This window comes from Coregonus clupeaformis, chromosome 10 (assembly GCF_020615455.1).
Source record: "Coregonus clupeaformis isolate EN_2021a chromosome 10, ASM2061545v1, whole genome shotgun sequence".
NCBI lineage: Eukaryota > Metazoa > Chordata > Actinopteri > Salmoniformes > Salmonidae > Coregonus > Coregonus clupeaformis.
The window spans coordinates 53,405,535-53,413,218 of record NC_059201.1 but is presented as its reverse complement, the minus strand read 5'-3'; the positions used below and the strand labels follow the sequence as shown (position 1 = coordinate 53,413,218).

General features: G+C 43.2%; 1 protein-coding gene across 1 annotated transcript in view; it reads left to right on the top strand.

The window, feature by feature from the left end:
- Positions 1 to 7,684, top strand: part of LOC121575516 (solute carrier family 2, facilitated glucose transporter member 9) — a 182,208-nt gene that overhangs the window by 13,718 nt on the left and 160,806 nt on the right. Inside the window, exons 6-7 of the mRNA XM_045223329.1 lie at positions 2,203 to 2,390; positions 4,798 to 4,908. Of these exons, the coding sequence (XP_045079264.1) occupies positions 2,203 to 2,390; positions 4,798 to 4,908 (299 nt within the window). The remainder of the gene's footprint in view (positions 1 to 2,202; positions 2,391 to 4,797; positions 4,909 to 7,684) is intronic.

The window sequence follows — 7,684 nt, the reverse complement described above, 5'->3', positions numbered from 1 at the left end:
CGACTGGAACCTGAGAAGCTGATCGGTTGGGCGGAACCCATTGCTTCTCCCTCCTTCGCTCTCGGACTCGATTATCCACCCGAATAGACAAGGCTACCAAGCTGTCCAGGTCACTAGGCTCCGGATAGGAGATCAACTCATCCTTGAGCTGCTCCGAGCAGACCCTGGTAAAGGCCGCTTGCAGAGCCTCCTCATTCCACCCACTCTCCCACAGCCAACGTCTTGAACTTCGATCACGGTCGGCCACGCTGCGAGTTCCTTGGCGGCGAAAACAGGCGCCCTAGCTGCGTCCCTCCCTCGGACGGAATGGTCGAAGAGCTTCCTCATCTCGGCCGTGAACCCCTGGTATGAAGCCATGCAGGGATCCTGTCGTTCCCAAACGGCTGAAGCCCACTCCAGCGCTCGACCACGCAGCAACTCAATCACAAAGGCTATCCTAGCCTTGTCTGTGGTATAAGAGTAGGGCTGTAGATCGAACACTAATCCACACTGATAAGAAGGAACGGCATCTTCCCAGCTCCCCCTCATATTTATCCGCGTCGGAACCTTGGGCTCACGGAAGGACACAGCTTCAGAAGCGGCAGGCGAGATGGGTGAAACCGGTAGTGGATCCTCCACCGGACACTTGCGTTGGTTCTGGACCTCCGTCAGACCGGTAGAAAGGTTCGAACTGACAACGCGATCTCCTGTAGTACCGTGCTTTGATGGCCCAACATCTTCTCCTGCTGGGTAATGGCATGGCGAACAGAGTCCAGGTCCGCTGGGTTCGTTACTGGCCGGATCGTTCTGTCACGAGTTGCTAAGCCAGAACCCAGAAACAGACCAGGACAAGGTAAGTTGAAACGAAGGTGAGTGTTTATTTACAAATTCAAGAGAGTGATGCTGAATAATCCAGGAACAGAGCGGGCGGCGTTGATTAGTTGTTGGGGGTGCAGTGGTTGATCCCATCCTGTCGGCAGCCCCGACCCCAGCAGAGGTTGGATGAAGGTTCCGGACGGGTGACTGCAGATGGAACAAAACACGGGGGTAAGTAAGCAACAAACCAACAAGGTGCAAAAACAACAAAACTAACGCTAGGCTCTAAGACTGATACTCTGGTAACCTACTGTTCATGGCTAACGATCCGGCAGGGAATGGATGTTAGGCCAGAGCCTAAGAAGGGGTGATGATCAGGACCAGGTGTGCAGATTGCTGATGGGATGCGTGCGGAAATCAGAGAGCTCCCCGGAGCGTTCCCGAACCCTCGGGAAACTGGAGATCACGAACAGAAAAACTAGTCCACAGACAGGACCCGACTCAGACTGCCGGGATCGTTACAAAACCTCAGCCAAATTCAAATGTTTTTTGCTGTTATTGCTTTACAACCTCAAAGGGTGTCGCCATAAATTGTCCTAAGGCATTAGGATTGGAGCTATGCCATTGTTATAATGAACTTATTATGAAAGCGTTATGTTTTTCAGCCTCAAGTTTTTGCTCTCAAACTTTTCTTTCCTTTTGTCAAGTGATCTGTGACAATGGCGATGTGAGAAGCATTTGCACAAAATAACACAATTTCACTTATCCTGCTGAACACAAAATAGGCCCTCCACGGGAACAATGTCACTGTTTATAACCTCCCTAAAGAAAGAAAAGCCCCATGCCCTGCTATGTGCGTGTAACTAGAAATATCAAGCCTGTGATAAAGCAGCTTTTAATCTTCTCTATTACTGGGGAGAGAATGGGGCAATCCGGTACACAAATGCAAATGTGGTTAAATCACAGGTAGGCCTAATGCTGTGGGCATCATGTTAAGTTAAACAAAGTTCAACAGTCAGTGTTGTTCAAACTTGTTTGCTGTCACCCGCATAGTTTTGCAAGACTATACAGTATCTACAGTAGGGTTGTTGAAAATTTGGCATGAAATTAAAGCACGTGATGCTGTGGGAAACATGTTCAGTTATACAAAGCTTTAACAGTTTAATCTGTTTCCTGTCACTGCAGTGTTTTACAACACCATGTTTTTGCTTTTATCAGTAAATATTAGTTTTTTTACAAAGTTGGTTATATCAAGGTGATGATGGGTTGATTTAAAAGTTCAAAGAAAACACATCTGTAAAAATGATGTACCATGTACGGAAGTTACCTATTCTTTCCTGTTCAACTTAACAAACAACTCGAACCACAACTGGGCACTTTGGGAGTCATTGTGTGTGTGTGTCTCAGCCTTCAGAGCCTTCCTAGGCAAGAAGGACGTGTCCAAGGAGTTGGAGGAGGTGCACGCTGAGAGTCGGGCCCAGAACACCCTGCACATGGCGTCCGTCACCGAGCTCCTGCTTAACCCCGCCTTGCGCTGGCAGGTCATCACCGTCATAGTCACCATGGCCTGCTACCAGCTGTGTGGCCTGAATGCCGTAAGTGGCAGCTTTCTCTCATCTCTGACAATAGAGTGGACTGTTCTCTGAGAATTTTTTTTTTTCCCCCAGTGCATTTGAAGGTATTAATATTGGGGGGTATTTGTGCCATCAGAAATGCACCACATCCAACCTCCTTTTAGCACTGACATTTTCATAAATAATTTCAAGAGGTGATAAAACAAGTTGATAGCCACATGTCTATTTAGCATGACCAGGTGGTCAGGGAAAGCCAGGAGTCGTCAGGCCAGGTAGTCCTGAGGCATGGTCCTAGGGCTCAGGTCCCCTGGGAGGAAGGGAGTCGTCAGGCCAGGTAGTCCTAGGGCTCGGGTCCTCCGGATGGGAGGGAGGAAGAGAGGTTTGATATACTATAAGAAAACAAAATATTGGGCCTCCTGAGTGGGGCAGCAGTCTAAGGCACTGCATTGCAGTGCTAGTGACGTCACAACAGACCCGGGTTAGATCCCGGGCTGTATCACAACCGGCCATGATCGGGAGTCCCAAAAGGCAGCGCACAATTGGCCCAGCGTCGTCCGGGTTAGGGGAAGGTTTGGCCGAGGGGGCTTTACTTGGCTCATGGCGCTCTAGCGACTCCTTGTGGCAGGCCGGGCGCCTGCAGGCTGACCTCGGTCGTCAGTTGAACAGTGTTTCCTCCGACATATTGGTGCGGCTGGCTTCCGGGTTAAGCGGGCAGGTGTTAAGAAGCACGGTTTGGCGGGTCATGTTTCGGAGGACGCATGACTTGACCTTCGACTCCCGAGCCCATTGGGGAGTTGCAGCGATGAGACAAGATCGAAATTGGGGATCTAAGAATGGAATTACTAATAAGTGGCTTCGCTCTCCATCAGCAGTAGTGGAGATGGAAGTGTTATTAAGTTGGTGACAGTCAGGTAATGACGGCGATTTTGGTTGAACACCATGTTGGAGGGGAAGAAAAACTCCTACTGATAGATAGTAATCCCCTTTCACAGACAATATTAAATCAGTCTAGATGTTATTTGAACTTGCTGAATTATTCATGCAAGGTTTAATGCAGCAAGATGGTTAATGGGATTTATGGGAGTATGCAATCTATTGCATCAATGCTCAACGTGTTTATTCATTTACCAGTCCTCGAAAAACTTGTTATCTCCCCCCCAGCCCCAATAAAACTATTTTCAGAAATATTGCCTAAACTTCACAAGGTATTTTTCCTAAGAAACTTCATTACGAAGGCATTACCGGTGACTTTGCTGTGTGATAGGAACTAGACAGAAGGAATGAGATGCTGATGACAGTGTATGAGCATGAGGGCTCACAATGAAAAGGCTCGATTAGTATCAATCCAAGGACACAGTCGAACAAGAACAAATGGAACTTATGGCTTCATTAAATCACTAATCGACCGTAATTGGCATTAAATGGGCATTTCTTTCCGGCCCGTAAGACAGACAGGAGATTGGGCTTGCAATTTAAAGGACAGGGATGTATCCATAGAGATAACATTTTTAAGTGTTCTATTTAATTCTGTAGCTGTATCCTCACTGGCGTAGTTACTGTACAAGGCTCTTATTAGCTCCTCAGTCACTGGACCTTTAAAATATTAATATACCAGTGCCACCAATCACTTTTGTAGGAATGTGGTGTTTATCTTAAAAGTGAGCCGCTAATAACGTTCTTTGTCTTACAAAAAGGGCATCAGGTAGCTTAGTGGTTGAGTGTTGTGCCAGTAACCGAAAGGTCGCTGGTTCTAATCCCCGAGCCGACTAGGTGAAAAATCTGTCTGTGCCCTTGAGAAAAGCACTTAACCCTAATTGCTCCTGTAAGTTGCTGTGGATAAGAGCATCTACTAAATGACTAAATTATTATTATTAATTATTAAAAAGAAACAACACTTCCAAAAAAGTGATTTGGGTTTACATTCTTGGAGGTGTTGCTATCCCTTTCGTTTTTTTGTAGGACAAATAACTCAATATTGTAAAGGCATTTATTTCTAACCTGCAATTGGGCAAGGTCCATGTGAAAGTGTCAATAAATTATGCAGATTTGAAACGTAATTGTGCAAATCAGGTTTTAATTCCCCTGCTCCTGACCTTGGTGGTTGAATTGATATTTATGCAGTCTTTTCTATATTCTCTGCCTATTTCAACTACCTGGCACTGGACTGCTTTAATTCTGAAACTCAGAAAAAGGCATTCATCTCTATACAATATACTTCTCTTTCCATTTCAATGGTTAAATGCTATTTGAAGTCAGGGTAGTTTTCAATGGGTTCAATTGGTGTGGGGTATTCTTTATTCATAGTTATTTATTGATATGGGTGGTGGACAAGAGATATGAGCACATGCAGGCCAAAGCATTGACGTGGCCTAAAATGTCCAAACTTTTGATGTGGTGGAATTGGTTGATCATTGTTATCTCTTGACAGATCTGGTACTACACCAATGGGATCTTGAGGGACTCAGGCTTTGCAGAGAACGTGATCCCATACATCGTCATCAGCACAGGCGGTATAGAAACTCTGGCTGCCATTGTCTCGGTGAGTAAAGCCTCTTAGACAATCTTAAAAACAACTAAAAGCTAACTTTTATACACACACAGAAACTCTGGCTGCCATTTTCTCGGTGAGTAAAGCCTCTTAGACAATCTTAAAAACAACTAAAAGCTAACTTTTATACACACACACCACCATGTTCATTAAAATGCTCCAAGTTGTCTTGACATCAGTCAGCTTCATTGCAGGTGAGTGAATAGGCTACACAGGAACCTGTGAATAACCAGTAATTTCAGTGTCCAGGCATTGACCTCAGTCATATTGTGCCACTCTCTGAAGTCACTGGGCAGCAACCCATCATTTCTGAGTTATTTGTTCACTATTTGTTTCGTCTAAAAACATGCATTTTCCTCTTTCTGGGTACTCAGACTACATTTACATTTACATTTTAGGCTGTAGATATACCATAAAAGCTTTCACAGACTTCAAAACAATCTCTACCAAATGTTCTCAGTTTAGGGAAGCCTTGTGAAGACAATTTAGATTTGTGAATGCTATTCATCTCATCTAAAATCATGCATTTTCCTGGTGAACTGTCCATGTAAAGAAATTGCAGAGAAATTAAAAATGAGGTGTGGAAGAGCAGTCGTGTCATACTGTATAATCATTCTCATAAAGAAAACATAAATGCGGTCTTTCCTCATTTTCAGACAACTTTAAACAGCTTTGAATGATTCACAGGTTATATTTCATAGATACAGATAGCTGTCTTTGTAATCATTGAACCATAGTTTATTTTATTCCATTTGTCATTTAGCAGATGGGAGTTTAGCAAATGTTATCCTTGCCCAATTTGACCTCTTCCCTGCATGAACCACATAGCCAGAGATAGGAATTCATTTCCCAGGCCTTTTTTTCATCTTTTTTTTTTGTTTGTTACATATTTCCTCTGTCTTCGTTCCCATTCTGAATAGATAAGCAGATCATTAATATATTTCCCTTTCTCTCCTATCTGGGGTTAATTTGTTTATGCTTTTGTTTACAATTTCTTACAGACAGTTTATAGTGTTCAACCAACTTTCCACAAACCCTTACCCTAAATCTAACCCTAGCCCTATACAGATGTTGGATCTTAATTTGACCCGTTTCGTAAATAAATAATCCTGCAGCATTAGGATTTGAATGTCTAAATAAATATTTAGAATTGCCGCCAGGGGGCAGCTGGAAGAGGTGTTTGTATACAATACAGTACCGTAGCCTACCTACATTGTACCTTAGACTGCAGGTCCACTGGGCGCCATTTCAAGAAGCCTTCTGTAGGCTACGTGCAGCTACAGCACATCTCGTGTGAAGTCTTATGTGGTACTAGATTGTAATAAATGGAAATTAGGCTAAACCAGTATTTTTTAAATCAATTGTTTTATTATTGTTCAAGGCAAGCAATAGGCAGAATAAATCATTGGACAAATAACCAGGGCCGGCTCTAGCCTTTTGGGGGCCCTAAGCGAGATTTGGTTGGGGTCCCCCAGCCAAGCGGGCAAAAAAATTTGGTGGCTCCCCTCTTGACGGCGGAGCAAAATATGTACGTTTTAAAGTTAATTTCCTGCAATTCTACACATTTTGCCATGGGACGTAGAGAAAATGTTGCAGTTTTAAAGCAAATGTTCTGCAGTTCTACACATTTTGCCATGGGACGTAGAGAAAATGTTGCAGTTTTAAAGCAGTTTTAGAGCAATTCTACCTATTTTGCCATGATTTATGCCATGTTAAGGATATCTGCGTGAGAGTGACTAGCAAAATCAATGTGTGCCCCCTGGAGGTCATGGCCCCTGGGCACGTGCCCTGCATGCCCGGTTGGTATACCCGGTCGGTATACAGCCATGATAACTTGCTAGACTAACTTTCCAATCTACATTTTTTTAGCTGATATGGCTACTTGAGTGACAGTCAGTCACTGTCAAAACAAGAGAAAAACTGATGATGCACAACAATATTTAGAACTTGCACCTTGTGTATTCTACTATTCTAACTCTCAACAGTAAGTTGAGACCTCGACTGAGTCCCTAAAAGCATAATACTAAATAATAATTTGTCGAGGGCCCCCTAGTCGCCGGGGGCCCTAAGCGACCGCTTATGTCGCTTATGCCTGTAGCCAGCCCTGCAAATAACAATTAGATTGTGAGCCCACGTCAACATAAAACATTATCAATAATACAAGTTAAATTAATAGAACATGCACAGACCTATCAAGTAATAATATATGATATGCTAACTGATTCCACCATTGAAAGAGAAACAAACAACAAAATAAAATATAGACTCTATATGCTGAGATACAGGTCAAAGATTGAGGTGAAAATGTAAAACCTCAAAAGGACTTTTAAGCCTTGAATAGCGAATAACTGTACATTACAGTAGTTGTAGTAACTGTACGTTATAGTAGTTGTTTCAATTAAATAGTCAGAGAACAGAACTACCGCAACTCTACTTTTGTACCTACTGGCGAGGCGGGAGTAACACAGCCTTGGGATGGAAGTAACAGCTGGCGAGAAGTGCACAATGTCTGTCTTATCTCTGTTTCTGGTTTGTATTTTCAACAAATGTACTGTCAACCATAATTTAATGTTTGTCGATTTAAATAATGAATGCTATAGGTTCGACATTGATGAAAATGAACCATGCGTCAACATCGCAATATTGCGCAACCACAATATTTTGCCTTACAATATTAATCTGACTAAAATGTATAACATAACTATATTAAGCACAATTTTCTCATCTCACTTTAATGGGAATGTAGTAGATGTTTTCAAAATGTTCA